The sequence below is a fragment of the Helianthus annuus genome, chromosome 6 (genome assembly GCF_002127325.2).
Source record: "Helianthus annuus cultivar XRQ/B chromosome 6, HanXRQr2.0-SUNRISE, whole genome shotgun sequence".
NCBI lineage: Eukaryota > Viridiplantae > Streptophyta > Magnoliopsida > Asterales > Asteraceae > Helianthus > Helianthus annuus.
The window spans coordinates 96,363,634-96,381,238 of NC_035438.2; the positions used below are offsets into that span (position 1 = coordinate 96,363,634).

The following is a 17,605-nucleotide window of genomic DNA, read 5'->3' on the forward strand; positions in this document are numbered from 1 at the left end:
AGATTGTTTGTGGTTTAATTTATCTCAATTTCTGCGTCTCCTGGATTCCGACAGATCTGACAAACGTCCTCTTCTCCTTATGCTACTAATTGTGGAAATACTCTCGTTTTGTTGTTTTTTATTTGATTTGTGTTTTTGAAACCCTAATTTTGAGTTTGTTGGGTTTGGATTTGGGTTTGAATTGATATTTGAGAGAGAGAATAATTAAAGCTCTGATGACATTAAATGCAAATTACATATCCCTATAAGTTTTAAATTTCAAATTACCCTCCCATTTTAATGAAACATCAGTGATTTGAATTTAGTGGTTTGAATTTTGAATGAACATCAGTGATTTCATAATTGAATGTGGTTCAGACCTTTGAAATTTGAAAGTGGGACAGTGGTTTGATGGCCGATCTTTGAATTATGATGTCACTATGCTCCCTCTATGGCTGCCACCTCATCGTTGATGACATAAGAAAAGCATTGTTGGACAGCCTCTCTGGTTGACACATCAGCTTTTCTTATGTCATTGGGATTTCTCCTTTTATATAAAGTATAGATAGATATATAAGTAAAGTTGGGTCCCGTGGTTTAACATATAAGCAGATAAAATGAAAATAAAAGAAAATGGAAAATGACGCCTTTACCCTTTATTAAACAAGAACTTTTAATTGAGATTTGTTTTTTTGACTGAAATGACACGTTTCAAGTATGTCAAGGAGGAAATAGATACAATTTTGAAAATGGGCCCAAAATAAAAAAAAGTTGACAAACGATAAGGACGTAAATGTCATTTAAGTCGGTTAAACAATTTCTGCTTAATATTTCTTATAACCATGGCCCAAAATGACAAAAGTTGACAAACGATAAGGACATAAATGTCACTTAACTCGGTTAAACAATTTCTGCTTATTATTTCTTATAACCATATATGCCACACTTTTCTTCTTTTTACGTCTGTACTGTCTTGAGTTCCTCTATTGTTTCTTTTAGGGTAGAATTAAATGCCATTTTAGTTTTTGTGGTTTCGGTCATTTTGACAGTTTAGTCCAAAGGTTTCATTTTTCAGATGTGGTTCCAAAAAGGTTTGACCATTGCCATTTTAGTCCACTAGGTTAATTTCATCCATTTTTTCTGTTAACGAGAAGGACAATTCGGTTATTTTATATGGCCGAATTTACCTTCTAGTTAACAGAATTACATATAAAATGATCAAATTGCTCTTCTTGTTAACAGAAAAAATAGATGAAGTTAACCCAGTGAACTAAAATGGTAACGGTGAAACCTTTTTGAACTCATAGGCGAAAAATGAAAGCTTTAGACTAAAGTGCCAAAATGACCCAATCTTTTAAATGCTAAAATGGCATTTAACTCTTTAAGGTATTTGCATTAATGGATTTTAAATGCTCAATGACCCTTTATTTTAAATGCTCAAGGACTCTTTACTTAGGCTATAGGGTGTGGTTGGAGCCCTCAAGGGGCTTTATCAGTCCACCTCAGCTCCACGTCAGCGTCATGTCACCCTTGAGGCTTTATCACACCCCTCTTAACTTGTATGGTGTGGATGAAGCCCCCTGTTAATAAAAATTAAAAAAAAAAAAGATTTCATTGGGTGAATTTACATGGGCCCCACCTGATAAAGCCCTTTGAGCTCGTTACCATGGTGGCGAGAGTTCAATGGCGGCGCCTGGCGCCGGGGGGCGCTATAGATGCCCAGTGGGGTTAATTTCATCCATTTTTTCTGTTAACGAGAAGGGAAACTCGGTTATTTTATATGGCCGAATTGACCTTCTAGTTAACAGAATTACATATAAAACGATCAAATTGCTCTTGTTGTTAACAGAAAAAATAGATGAAGTTAACCCAGTGAACTAAAATAGTAACGATGAAACCTTTTTGAACTCATTGGCGAAAAATGAAAGCTTTAGACTAAAGTGCCAAAATACCCAAACTTTTAAATGCTAAAATGGCATTTAACTCTTTAAGGTATTTGCATTAATGGATTTTAAATGCTCAATGACCCTTTAGTTAGGTCATTCTGAAAGGAGAGCCATATTGAATGAAACAAATGAGGTACACTTTCTCTTGCAAAGCTTATAATTTGACCAAGCAAATCAAGATAACTATCCTTGTTTTCTTCTAATTGAGTTTGTTGGAGACAAAGTTGCATATGCCCTTTCTCAAGGTCATTGGTAGGAATAACAACAGATCAATTGTTTAAAATAGTTATATTTGCTGTTTGAGAAGAATAATATTTCGTTTGCATCCAACAAGCGTCTTTAATAATATTTTGAGATTTCATTTTACTTTCTATGTAGGTTTTGGATCTTGGTAGAGGTGGACAAATTTGGGAGGAGCTTGCAAGTGCAATTTAGTTATTACTGTAATAACATAGTAGTGTAATCATGTTTCACATATTGATTTTGGTTTTATTTAGAACAAAAAGGAAGCAGAAGTTTTTTTTGTTTATGAAGAATTGCAAGTCGAACCAATCTGACCTGACATATAAGAACTGTTTATTTTTGTTGGTATCATCGTCATCGGAAACCCAGGACCATTCGGAACGGACGGTGTTGTGACCGCACACACAATCGTTTTCAAACAACCCACAATAATCACAGTGCATCATTATGAATCGAACAAAAACAAACTTCTGAATGATAACAAACTAACCGAATATAACTTGATCGAACTTGAAACTTTGAATAACAATAACTTGTAAATACAGAAACTTTACTAACTGAACGAACGAAGAACAAATGGATTTGCAGCCGGCTTTATACGCGATGAACGGGTACGTCTCCAAACGTCACAACGTTTCAACGAAGAGATATGTTGTTCCATGATAACCGCTCATGCGGTTATTTACATTGAAACGTACCGGTTCATAAAGCTCTCGGCCCAACCCGCTTGTTCTCTAATCACTACATAACCTAACTGGACTTTGACATATCGTTCGACCCACTAGACTTGGCCTCCGGCCCAAATACATAATATAGACATAAACAGTTTTGACCCATTATAACTAAAACAAATTAATAAAACGATACCGGCCCGAAAACCGTTTCTTCTTCTCGGATGGACTTGATTAAACTTCGTTCTTCATTCACCGCCCTAAGCAAGAACATCCGAGTCTCCGGCCGTGATCACTCCTTGCGATTGTTGGTGACCTCTATCTTGACCACCACTTCGTCGTCGCTTGATTCGTCGAGCCAACCGCAATTGTTGCTTGAATTTCCAGTCATACCATCTTCCTTTCTCTCACGCTCTTTCTTCATGTAGTCGAAGTACCACTCGACTAGTTCCAAGTAATAGATGTAGGCGACTTTCATCTCGTATGCATCATCCGGTTCGTAACCATACTTGGCCGCAATCACGTCCCACATATTTTTCTCCATCACTTCTTTGAACCCTCAGTTGTGCTTTACAATGCGATGTAACAATATGAGACTAAGGTCTCGGCCACCGATCAGTTCTGGCGGCATTGCTTTCTCACATACGATCCCGAGGAAATCCGTAATGAACCAAACCAAGACTTCTTCGAACGGTGCATCGAAGAACCTTTGGTGTTTCTTTATTTCCTCGTGCAATGTAATAAGATCTCCCGGTTCCACACAACTTTCCATAATCATGTTTCTTTCAATGGCGTCCTCCTCGAGTTGTGAGAGAATTAACGCTCGTTCCCGAAGTGTTTCTCTTGATTGACGCGGGTTATCTTTTTCGCCTTCAATGTAAATCAAAAGCGCCTTTTTCGCTTTCTTGGAATACACAATTTCCTTCTTTTTAGCCTTTGAATTTTCACCGTACACTTTCTTCTTGTTTCTTGCTTTCTCGAATTCCCTTTCGTAGTATTCACCCAAACACTCTTGGAATTCTTTCTTTTCCTTCTTGTAGCCGTTATCAACCCCAAGATTATCGTAGAATGCATTGAGATAATCTTGTTCCAAGTCGACTTCCGACTTGTCTTCATAAATGTCGAACCCTTTCGACCGACAACCAAACATTTTCTTTAACACACACGTATCCCCCATGGTAACTGTTTCTATCCCTTGAAACAAGAGTTGTTCTAGACTTAGAACATTCTTGTCTAGACTTGGTGCATAACTTACGCACGGGATCGTCTTGTCTTTGTCGTCCACCGGCACTCTCACTTCTCCAATACCATGTACAAACGAAAAGTCTTTCCTACTTTCGTTTGTCACAACCCCAAAGTGTCTCTTGAAACACTTAAACATATTCCGGTTTCCCGTCATATGTGTTTTGAACGTAGGATCAACAACCCATATTGAATCCCATTTGCCACCACAAGTATCTTTCACAACATAATCACTTTCAATTGGTAACGGTGATAACTTGATATACTTACTTGGGCAAATTGATGCGATATGACCGAATTCCTTGCATTTGAAACACCGGATCCCCGGTTTCCTCGGCCTACCCACTGGTGCATTTGATTTCTTACCGGACTTCTTCACGAAACCCTTTGGAAACACTTTCCTTCGAAACTTCTTCTTCGGTGATTTCCCGGTTCGCATGGTTGGCTTCCCCTGCGCATACTCATCCTCTTCCGCCGCCCGGCCGCACTTTCCACTACGAACAATAACATCTTCACCGTGATCGGTTTCCACCGATTTTCCTTTGTTTCCACAAACCCGGTTCCCATCTTGATCACAACTCCTTCCGCTTCCTGTTAAACCTTTGGCTCTGATACCAATGTTGGTATCATCGTCATCGGAAACCCAGGACCATTCAGAACGGATGGTGTTGTGACCGCACACACAATCGTTTTCAAACAACCCACAATAATCACAGTGCATCATTATGAATCGAACAAAAACAAACTTCTGAATGATAACAAACTAACCGAATATAACTTGATCGAACTTGAAACTTTGAATAACAATAACTTGTAAATACAGAAACTTTACTAACTGAACGAACGAAGAACAAATGGATTTGCAGCCGGCTTTATACGCGATGAACGGGTACGTCTCCAAACGTCACAACGTTTCAACAAAGAGATATGTTGTTCCATGATAACCGCTCATGCGGTTATTTACATTGAAACGTACCGGTTCATAAAGCTCTCGGCCCAACCCGCTTGTTCTCTAATCACTACATAACCTAACTGGACTTTGACATATCGTTCGACCCACTAGACTTGGCCTCCGGCCCAAATACATAATATAGACATAAACAGTTTTGACCCATTATAACTAAAACAAATTAATAAAACGATACCGGCCCGAAAACCGTTTCTTCTTCTCGGATGGACTTGATTAAACTTCGTTCTTCAATTTTTTCATCTATTAATTTATATCAGTAAGGTTTTAGACATGTTTTTTTTCGCACAGTTTCACTTCGCTTTGTCCATAGTTAAATTAAAATTTGATATATACGATTTGTGTTTGTTTCTTATAATTATTTTTTCATTTAAATTTTTTATTAACCCAAGGACGTGTAGCACATGGGATTCTAACCTAGTAAAGTTATATAAAAATCAAACAACTTTATTTAGGTATATAGGTATGAAGATAAATCTGAATCATAATAAAATGACTGCTCTTAGTTATGGCATCTCATAGTACGTTTAAGATAGCCTTCTCCTTAATATGTAGGGTATATGTACCCTGGCAACCGTGGCTTAGCAATTGCCACAAGCGGTGTAGCCAAGCAAATGTCATCGTGACTTTCAACAAGCTCAACTGATCGCTCATTATCCGGTGCCTCCCAGGTGAAACCCTGGACCATCCTTGCTAACAACATTGTAGTCATGATTGTGCCTAACATTATTCCAGGACAACCACGTTTCCCCGTGCTAAATGAGATCAACCTAAGGTTATTATCTGAAAGAACCACATGTTTTTCTTCCCCATGTAGATGTCGATCTGGGTTAAAGCGCAACGGGTCTGCCCACACATTGGGATTCCTTCCTACCCCATATCGACTCAGTATAACATGGCTACCCTTAGGTATGAAGTAACCAGCAACTGTAGTATCCATCATAGAAACATGTGGCGGAAGAAAAGATACAAACGGGTGCAACCTAAAAGCTTCCTTGATGCATGCCTTTATGTAATTGAGTTGGGGTACATCATGCTCTTCGACTAGCCTTTGGTGACCTACTATATGCTCCAACTCCTCAACTGCTCTCTTCAGGATCATAGGTTCATTGATCATCTCACCAATCGTCCATTCTACCGCATTATACGTGTTATCAATTGTGGCCATCATCAGTTCCTAGAATTTGATAAGTGATAAAGAAAACTTTAGACAAATATAATTATGCAAACGTAAGTAAAACGTGTAAAATCAAAACTATAAAGTCTAAACCACCAAAGAAAATAATCGTGAAAATAGTAATTAATGGCGAGAGACTTACAACAATTTCGGCTTTAATCTCCTCTGGCGTAAGCTTAGGATTTTCAAGTGTGATAAGAACATCAAGTATATCAGATTTTTCCTTTCTATCTCCATTGTTCCACATTTGAATGCGTTCATCGACCAATGGATCCTGATACTTTCGAACATTTTCGATTGCAGTCCGAATTATCTTTTCATGTCCATCAAAGTCTGTCTTCCCTCTTAACCATGGGAAGTAATCAGTGATACAAAACGCATAAAGGTACTTGAGCAAGACAAAAAGTGCAGCAACATGTTCAGTTTCTTCTTCACCTGGCCCTCCATCTTCAGTTCCTTGCCCAAAGAATCGTTTCCCGAAAATAATATTCCTCATTGTGTTTGCAAAGAAATGTTGGCTCAGAGCGCGAACGTTTATTAACGCGCCATCAACTATAGAGTCTTGTTTCTTTATTTGGTTACATATGTACCTGAGAACTTGATCAGCTTCTTCGTCACGTTTAGGTTGAAGCCATTTCTGTATTGGTGGTGAAAGAATATCCCGATTTATAATTCTTTTCATCTTCCTCCATTGTTCTCCATACGGGGACATGACTGCAGTACGGTATCCACCACTTATTAGATAGGCTGAAAGGACATCAGGCCTTGACATGAATATTTCATCTTGTTTCTTGAGGAACTCACATGCTATGTCTGGCGATGAAACCGCAATGACGTGGGTTGATGGCCCTAGACGGAGGCAAAGGATTGGGGTGTCAAACTTGTCCATAAGCTTATCAATCCACCGGAAAGTCGGTTTATTTAGGAGCATTTGGATAGCGCATCCAAAAAACGGCAAAGGTGTTGGACCAGGTGGTAATGGACACGATGAGCGGCTTGTAGATTTCTTGTATAGAAACCTACCAACAAATATGAACATGATGACAAGGAAGATGATGGTTAAAGACATGGTTACTGATCCTGAAGATAAAAGATGTTGAAATATGAATTTGAAAACATGTTTTTGGGATGGTTTAAATAATGCGAAGTACCGGGAAGAAACATGAACATGAAAACTAGATAAAATGTAAACATGAGGATTGGGATAAAATATATGATATCAATCTCAGCAGCACTAGAATAATTTATTTTTGGTAACGTTATGAATTTTGTATCATTTATTTCACATTATTCTCTCTATTAAATTTACTACCATATCCATTTACTAATTCATACATGTATTTTGAAAATTATTATATTATGTATGCAAGCTAAACCCCAACGATAAATAGTGTATCTGTTTTTTTTTTTTTTTCCAACTATGAACTTTAATTAATATAATTAGCAACTTTGTTGACAATTAGGAACTTTACTTAATACAATTAGCAACTTTGTTGAATAGTAATTTTATTTTTGACTTTTTTAAGTTTTGACTAAAAGTTGTTTTTGAATTTTGTTTTTGTTTTATTTTATTTTTATATTTCAGTCACATATGTTTTTAACCTAATAGTTATATTTTTTTAATATATGTCTTTAACATGATAGTTATATTTTTTAATAACTTTCTTTCTTTAGTTTTTTTATAAAAACTAAATATGTGATTGCGTTAAATTTGTTTCTTGACATTCCGATATAAATTTTATTTAAAGAAGATTTGAATTTGAAATAATGATACATTGACAATGGATGTAAAACATGACGTATACAATTTTTATGGTGTTCGATATGCATTGACGATGGATGTAAAACATGGCGTATGGTGTTCGATCGATGTAAAACACGACTTTATTTTTTGAGTTACATAATACAACTTTTGTATAATAAAAGTATTGTAAATGTAAATATTACTACACCAACTCGGTTCGTGACCATACTGTTATTATACCTATATACATTTTAGCAAGAGGAGAATAAATGTTTTATCTTCTAATGACTTTATTATAGTTGCATCCTTTGCACTCTTACATTTCTACCCTGAATTTTAATAGAGTTATCATAATATGTTTTTAGTTCGGAACTTTAATAGAGTTGTTATATGACTGCTAAAGTTTATTTTGCTTTTCGCTTATAAATTTTAAGATACTTTTTTTCCCCAATATAGCGTTAAGACATGCTTATTTTATCTACGATTCAATAACAATTTTATTCGAAAGAGTTAAATATAGTTGATTTTTTTACCATGAGGAACCAAACAACTACCATCTAAACAACATCGGTATCATTAACGTATTTGTTTAACGGTTTTCTTAATGTAGCGGTATGATATTCGCAATAGAGTATTTTCTTGATACCGTAAACTATAGCGAGTGCCGGTACCATAACAAACTGAACCCATACCAGTCGAACAATGTCGATATTGGTATTGGTATTCGTTTTTATAGTTTTTGATCAATGTAAAATACATGTGATATCCTCTTAGGCTAACACTTTTCATTTGCTATATCGAGTGTTGATACCGCACCGTACAAAACTGATATAGACCGAAAGCCCAGAAAAGAGCACGGGTAATCCTGCTAGTTTATAATTATTTTCATTTAACAATATAAAGTGTTTTTAATATTCTTCTAGTTTTTAATGGCTGACTTTTCATTTAATAACATAAATTGTTTGCAACATTCTTTTCTATTTTTTAGAGATATTGGATATAGGTAACTTCAATTTTCATCAATTAGTGGATTGTACTTCTAACTTTTTATTTGTATCAAAACACTCCTAACTTTACACTTATTTTCCTCTCGTACTCCCAAACTAACCAAACCCTAACCTTGCTTGCTGACGCCAGACGCAACGTCACTAATCAAGTGCCACATCAGATGCCACGTCAGCAAAGAGTGCCATGTCAGATGCCACGTCAGCAAAAAAACAAAAAACTAACTGGGTTATGGTTTAGTTAGTTTGGGAGTGTTAGAGGAAAATAAGTTGAATGTTAGGAATGTTGTGGTTTAACTTGAAAATTGAAAGTGCTATTGATCAATTGGTGAAAGTTGAGTTATTCAAAGATAATATCCCATTTTTCAATGGCTAACTTTTCATACAATAGTAATCGGATTTTTTATTGTCCAACTAAAGTCACTCTAGTATTTTTAGATGTTTAAATAAATTTAATTGAGGAAAATAAAACATATGTGAATTGTAATTAATATTTTGTGATTATATTTTTTCTAATTAGACTTAAGTTGACACTTGGTTAACTTATTTCATGTTATTACCTTTTACTTTTACTTTTTTTTGAACAGCAAAAAATCTCACATGTAAACCTATTCTGTTCGGGGCTATGTTCAAGGTCGACTCCTCGATCTTCATGAGGCCATCCGCCATACTGTAAGTGTAGTAATATGTCGGGTAATTGTGGCTTTATCAATTCTGTGAAAAATCCAAGATCTAAAGTCAAAGTCAAAGTTGTTAAGAAATGTTATAAGTTCTGGACAACTTTGTAACTTGAGGGTATTTGTATAATCCTGAAGATAGTCCGGAATACATAATGTATGTGTGTGATAGGATTGTTCCAAGGAAACTCATGGTTTCCCGGAACACATCTAGTTCCGTAGTACTTGTATTATTTTTGGACTATGTGTAGTTGTCTGGAAGTTTGATCTAGCCTATAAATATAGGTTTGTAGGTTAGATTCAATACACTTTTAAATAGACTTTTTGACAGACTTTTGGAGAGTTCTTGGTGAGATTAGTTTAGAGAGGCAGAAAGTGTGGGTTTAGGTCTTTGTGACCTAAACCAGTTGGTGAAGATGATGTATACTCTTTCGGTTATCAATCTGTGATGAATAATATGAAAGAGTTCAATTTACATCTTGTTTCTTCTACACTTTCTTGTTTGTATTATGTTCTACTGATCAAGAAATAAGCAAATATTGAACCAGTCTCTCCCCAAAGATAGTGAATCTTGAACACCTACTCAGAACATCTGTTCAAGAGCATGGCTAACATCTGATGAAGACTTAGAACCGTTGTTCAAGAGTACAAGCATCTGTTAAAGGCTAGCATCTATTGAAGACCAAAGCCCTGATCAAGCCAAGGTCTGTTGAAGAAGACCAAACAGATGTTAGGCCAAACAGATGTTTGGACCACTGCAACAGAGGATAGCTTAGATAATGTTTTCTCAATGCAACAGTACTTATTTTATCAGTGTTTGCAAACATCTGAGAATCTTTTCTGTTAGGAATGTTAGATGTCACTATCAGGGTAACGTCAACCAATCACTGAACAGAGTTTTCATACTTGTATAAATAGATCACACCTGTTAGTGATCTATTTATCACACACACTCACATTTTCTCTTGTACGAACTTATCTGTTCATGTGATCAACTAAGGGGGAGTATGTAAAATCAATCGTTTGTAAAACATTTGAATCTTGATGATTAATGAAAAGCAATTGTTAATAATGACTTCCAGTTTGTGATTATCATTGTGATAATCCATACTTGTTTGCGAACAAAGAAACTCAGTTTCTAACAAAATTACCCCATAAAAACAAGTACTTTATTTTCTTTAATTTGAGTATAGTATTACTATAGTTTTTAGTTAAAAAATTGACATGTTACGTGATTAACAGTGTCTAAGGGTGAGAAAAACTAAATCTTTAACTGAAACCGAAAACAGACGAAACCGAAACCGAACCAAAATCAACCAAAAACTGAATTTGCTGAAAACCGATTAATCGAAACCCGACTTAACAAAACCTGTTATCGATTTTTTTGTACCCTCCTTTAACCATAATTAATCGAAACGAATCAAACCATTCATCTTTTTATATACTTTAGCTTTTATACCTTCAATTCATGTAGTTTATGTTTTATACAAAGTTGGAGAACTCCCTAGTCACTAGTCGGCCGGTGAGGTGGAGACTAACGACTACTCGGGATTACTCGGATCGGGTTTTTTTATATGTAATTTTTAGTTTTATGTATACATATACATATTTTTATAGGTAAATATTTTAAGTAGCTAGGTTTTAACTCTTACTCAACTCATTTTTTTAAGTATACAAGATTAATTGTTGGAATTCACATTGTTTGGTTGGAAACTGGCTGGAATTTAGAGGTTTTGGTCGGAATAAACAGGTTTTTTGCCGGATTCTGGCCGGAATCGCCGATTTTTGGTTGGCCGACTAGGTTCGACTAGGTCCGACTAGGCCTGACTAGCAATTAAGGGACTGATTAACGAAAAATTACTCAGTTACTGGCCGACTAGCGATTAATCGCCGACTAGTCGCCCTCTAGTGGCAATTTTTACAACACTGGTTTTATAAATCCATTTTATACATTTATACTTCTATTTCATGCATTTATACATTTAGAGTGGGGTTCCTGCGGATAGTGTGTTTTTCCTAGAAAGTGTAGGAAGCGATCTGGGCCATCAGATGAGTGTGTTTAATGGTTGAGATCATTTTGTTGGCATTTTGGTAATATACATGTCTTTAAAATAGGCTAATTTAATTGATTAGGGATAAATGTGTCATTTAGGTTGTTTTAAATAAGGAAATAACTACCAATCATAAAACCACCTCCAAAAATGTCACAATTTTTTTCTCTCTCTCTCTCTAATCCCTCACATTTGAAAACACCAAATCATACAAAAAATAACGTTAAATCAGATCTAGATGTGTTCATAGTAGTCTGTTTTAGCGATAAAACACAATGTGACGAACTAGTGACTGACTGCTAAAACACAACATCAAGAATGCCAAAATCATATCAACCAGTAACTAATAAAACACATTATGATGAAACTCTGGAACCAGTAAGTAACTGATAAAAACACATTGAGATAAAACCAGTAACTGATAAAACACAACATCAAGAATGCCAAAATCACATCAGCCAGTAACTGGTAAAACACATTGTGATGAAACGGTAGATAAAATACAAAAGAACATGCCATTCATGAATCATAACTGGTATAACACATTGTGATGAAACCGGTAATTGATAAAACACAACATCAAGAATGCCAAAAATCATATCAACCAGTAACTGATAAAACACATTGTGAAGAAACAGTAACTGAAACCAGTAACTGCTAAAACACATTGTGATGAAACCAGTAACTGATAAAACACAACATCAAGAATGCCGAAATCACATCAACTAGTAAATGATAGAACACATTGTGATGAAACAGTAACTGAAACCAGTAGTTGTTAAAACACATTGTGATGAAACCAGTAACTGATAAAACACAACGTGAACCAGTAACTGATAAAACACAACATCAAGAATGCCAAAAATCATATCAACCAGTAACTGATAAAACACATTGTGATGAAACAGTAACTGAAACCAGTAACTGCTAACACACATTGTGATGAACCCAGTAACTGATAAAACACAACGTGAAGAAATTGTTAATGATTTGAACTTTGTAATTTAAAGTAATTGCCCTTTTAAGATCGTAATGATTTGAAATTGTCAAAGAGATATACGTTTCTATAAATATCTGGATAGTTAGTTTAGGATATATAATGCTAGGTTATAACCTCGTGCATTACACGGGTTGAATAAATAAATTTTATATACTAAATAATAAAATAATTTAGTGAGTCGAAGATTTATTTCCCCTCTTATTTCACTCTCTTTCAGATTATATGTCACACCCCCAAAATCCACCTGCGGATGACACCCGCTTCGAGGGCGTGACTGACCAGGATCCAGCCACCAATTATACTGACTAATTAAATTGATAACAAAAAGTAATACTTACTAACCATAAGATTAGCAAATATCAAGTTCAGAGTTTAAAGTTTCAAGTTTAAACAGTAATAAGTAGCGGAAGCATAAATAAATAGTTTTAAGCATTGTTCATAAGGTAAGCATGATAAATGCCCAACACACGGGCAGACGACCACTACACATCCCAAGCAGCTGCTCCAGTCACTGGCCACCTGCAAAGCATGCAGTAAGGGGTCAACAATAATGCTGAGTGAGTTCACTAGTTGTCCAGTTTTAATTACCAAAAACTTGTTTCACCAGTTAATTTATCCGTTTATACATGCCATGGGGAGCTACCCCAAAAGTTAGCGACTAAACTGTTTTTCCAATACCGAACACTAGGTAACCGTTTGCGTTTCCGCAGGATGCCCCGATGTCAATGTTCTATCATCATTGACGGATGCCTGAGTACATTAGTTCACGACCGATCCCATACCATGGCACGGTGTGAGGTTGGTAAAACCTAAATAGCGCTATCAACTAATAACCCGTTCGCCTGGCCCCGGCGACTAATCGGTATTATGTAGTAGGGACTTGAGTGATAGAGTTGCGTTTAGTGCCGTTGGTTGCATTCCGTATAAACAGTAATTAACTAAAAAGGTTTCCCAACTCAAGGGAAGGTAAAGTAAGTTTGTTCCCAGTAACCAGGGAAGGAATGTAAATGGTATCCCCTTTACAAGGGGATAGGGTTGTTCTAGTCTCGTGTCCCAAACCACCGGGACGCATGCTTTTAAGTTGTGAACTCACCTTGGGTTGCTCGGTAGATGTTTTTACCCGGTCAAGTATGTTGGTCACCACGTCCTAACATGGTTACCAAATATGGGTCAAGTCGGGTACTAGTAAACACATAGTGAGCACGTATGACAATACAAGGCAATCACGTATAACATGCAATACACAAACAGTGGGGTATTGGGCCTAAACAGTAACAGATACACAAGAAATCCAGTTAACAGTAAGCCCAACAGTCAAAAGCCCAATAACCCTAAAACAGTCCAGTCGAGACAAGAGTGACTCGCAACCAAGGTTGCGACTCGCAACCGAGGTCTCGGTTCATCACGTTTTGGTTACGAGTCGCAACCAGAGGTTACGACTCGCAACTAGCGGTTCCGACAAAGCAGCAGTGGTTACGACTCGCAGCCGGACTCGATACGCGTCGATTACGACTCGCAACCGGGAGGTCTCGACAAATCCTGCTGTGGTCTCGAGTCGCAACCAAAGGTTCCGACTCGCAACCGTGATTACGTGCACAGAAATCCTTCTAGAACCTGCAAACAGTACTGGCCAATAGAATTGCAATTTCATGAAATCAGGTTGTACTATGCCACTAAAACATGTTTTCTTGTCTAACCCTTGTCTAAAATGGATCAAACACACATATTTTGAATATACAAACCATCTTCAAACTGTTCATCACAAAATCAAACAATATTCGAACCACATTCATCATTTAAGCACAAAACCATAAGATCAAAGAACACATATTTAACACAATCTGTTTTAACATAATCGGCATTATTATTCTCGGTTCCTAGTCTAGCATGCTTCATCATAAATCACAACTCGTGAGATCAAGCAAATCATGCATATTATTCGGTCAAAATCATTCAAACAAGCATCTAACATTAACCGAATAACAAAACTATTTATCACAAAATCGGATCATTTTCATTAAGACACAAGATTCATTTCAAGCAACCACTTTTATCACCAAACAAGCATTTCATAACTACTACATCAACAATCAAGCACTAACCAATAACAATGCTATCTAACATACCACTATTAATCAACCGAGAACCATATTAACCAACAAAACACTAACCGGTTGATGTAGAGGGTGTGAAGATCCGATGAACCGACTTTCGGATGGTGATCTTGAGCTCGATCCGGGGGCCTTGGTGTCTCCGGTTGGTTCCGAGTAGGAAGAGGAGATGAGAGGAGGTTGATGATCTTAGGGTTTTAGGGTTTAGTGAGAGGAGATGAGAGGAGAGTAGGAAAGTGTTGTAAAAATGGTTAAGGGAGGGGTGGGTTGGTTTATATAGGATCTCGAGTGGGCTTAGGGGTGTTCCGGGTTGGGTTCTCGACCACAAGGCCTTAATCGGCCCAAACCAAACAACCGGCCCCCTTTTGTTGTTCACGGTTCACTCGAGACCGGGTGGTCTCGAGTCGGGTTTGCGGGTCTCGGCTCACATATATATAATACACACTCATGCCTATATATGTATATACATATCATACATACACACAATGCAAGGATCACATAGAACATCAAAACAATACACAACTTTTTCATTTAATATATAAGTCATATATATATATATACAAGTAGGTTGAATACAGGAATGGTTGTCCGGGAAAATCCGAAGTGTCACATTATATACCTATGGGGACACGTAGTGGAATCAATGAAATATTAAATAGTTAGTAATAAGAAGTGAAAATAAAAGAAATAGTTAAGAAATGAAATATTAAAGTATATAAAGTATACTTGTTCTCTCTAAATACTGATTTAACCAGGTTTATAATCCAGGTTCAAACTCTAAATATATAATAAAACTAAGTTATATCTTCATCAAACAAATATATATATATAGAGTAGGGTTCGCACGGAAAGTGTGTTTTTCCTAGAAAGTCTAGGAAGCGACCTGGTCCATCCGATTGATGTGTTTAAGGGTTGAGATTAAATCAATGGCAATCTTGTAATATTTGAGTTTAATTAATTGATTGTTTTAAATGAGTAGGGGCAATTTTGTCATTGGCCGTGTTTTAAATCAATTAGATAACCGCCCAGTTCCTAAATTTAAGCGATTTTCCCCCTCTCTCTCTCTCTCTCCAAACCCATCTTGGAAACCCCAATCCCTACCAAAAATAACTACAATCATGGAAGAAGATAACTTTAGAAACGATGGAGAGCACCGGATCAAATTAAAACACTTCTCCATCTCCACCATCTCCGAGTTCATCATCACCATTCAAATATTGTTCTTATCATCTCCGTTTTCTTGACGATGTGTTTTAACAGCAAGCAAATTAATACAGTTGTGTTTTAGCAGCAAGCAGATTCATACAGTTGTGGTTTAGCATCCAGATTCATACAGATGTGTTTTAACAGCAAGCAGATTCATACAGCTGTGTTTTAGCATTCAGATTCATACATATGTGTTTTAACAGCAAACAGATTCATACAGTTCTGTTTTAACAGCAAGCAGATTCATACAGATGTGTTTTAACAGCAAGCAGATTCATACAGTTGTGTTTTAGCATTCAGATTCATACAGTTATGTTTTAGCATCCAGATTCATACAAATGTGTTTTGATAGCAAGCAGATTCATATAGTTGTGTTTTAGCATTCAGATTCATACAGTTGTGTTTTAATAGCAAACAGATTCATACAGTTGTGTTTTAACAGCAATCAGATTCATACAGTTGTGTTTTAACAACAATCAGATTCATACCTCCTGTGTTTTACCATCTTTATATTGTGGGATCTATAAAAAATTGACTTTAGCCCTGTAAACTGTTAAAACACAACACCAAGAACATGCTGATAAATTCCAGTAATCTTCTGAACAATGGAATATGCGATGTAATGTGACATGGAATTTTAGTTAATGAACACATTGACTTCCAGATTTGAATTCGAAAATAATAAAAATTCCGAAAATCATGGAATTTTAGTTAATGAAGATACATTCCAAAAATAAAATTAAAATGTGAAATTACATGATAGCCCTTCTACTTAAAATCCCTTAATGACACATGTCCAATTCTTATTCCTTCCTAGACTTTCTAGGAAAAATAGACTTTTCACATATATATATATATATATATATATATATATATATACCCATATAGTGGAGGGTTCAAATGAGAAGAAATTCTTTGTAAGAAGAAAAAAGAAGAAATTTCAACCAATAAGAATGCTTCATTAGACTTCATTTAATATTTGTACTTAATGTAACTATAAGGGTATATTGGTAAAGTTACATACATCATTAATTGGTAGTTTCATCTTTAATAACTAATTATATTAAATTTGTAACATATTTTTAAGATATATATTTTCTCAAAAAATAAAAATAAAAATTAATTTATAGTGTAGGATAAATACGAGGCGTGTAGGATAAATTACTAGTTGTGTAGGACAAATTTCAATATGTGTAGGATAAATTTCGAAATGTGTATGTTAACTTTTGATGTGTGTAGGGAAAAAATTTTAGTGTGGAGGATGATAGTCTTAATGACTAATTAATTAGTCAAACATAATAGTAAATGAGATAAGAAAAAAACTATTTAATGTTTTACAATCATACCCTTTTGTTCTTTTTCTTCTCTATAAAATTATATTCTCAAATGAACCTTCCCCTATATATATATATATATATATATATATATATATATATATATTTCAAACTTTGTGGTTTTACAATATTTTCAAAAGTTATTTTAATAGCTTATTATAAAAAAAACACAAATTAACCTTATTAGTTATTACTAAGGATGTTAACAATTCGATTTAAAACCGTGAAACCGATCAAAATAGTCATCGGTTTC

The 17,605-nt window shown here is 35.6% G+C and overlaps 1 protein-coding gene across 1 annotated transcript; it reads right to left on the bottom strand.

The window, feature by feature from the left end:
- Positions 1 to 5,592: 5,592 nt before the first annotated feature.
- LOC118479601 (valine N-monooxygenase 1-like) lies at positions 5,593 to 6,809 on the bottom strand. Its single transcript, XM_035974209.1, has 2 exons — positions 6,368 to 6,809; positions 5,593 to 6,225 (listed from the first exon to the last, which is right to left on the bottom strand). The coding sequence occupies exons 1-2, from the start codon at positions 6,719 to 6,721 to the stop codon at positions 5,593 to 5,595; spliced, it is 987 nt and encodes a 328-aa protein (XP_035830102.1). The 5' UTR covers positions 6,722 to 6,809.
- Between the last annotated feature and the right edge of the window lie 10,796 nt (positions 6,810 to 17,605).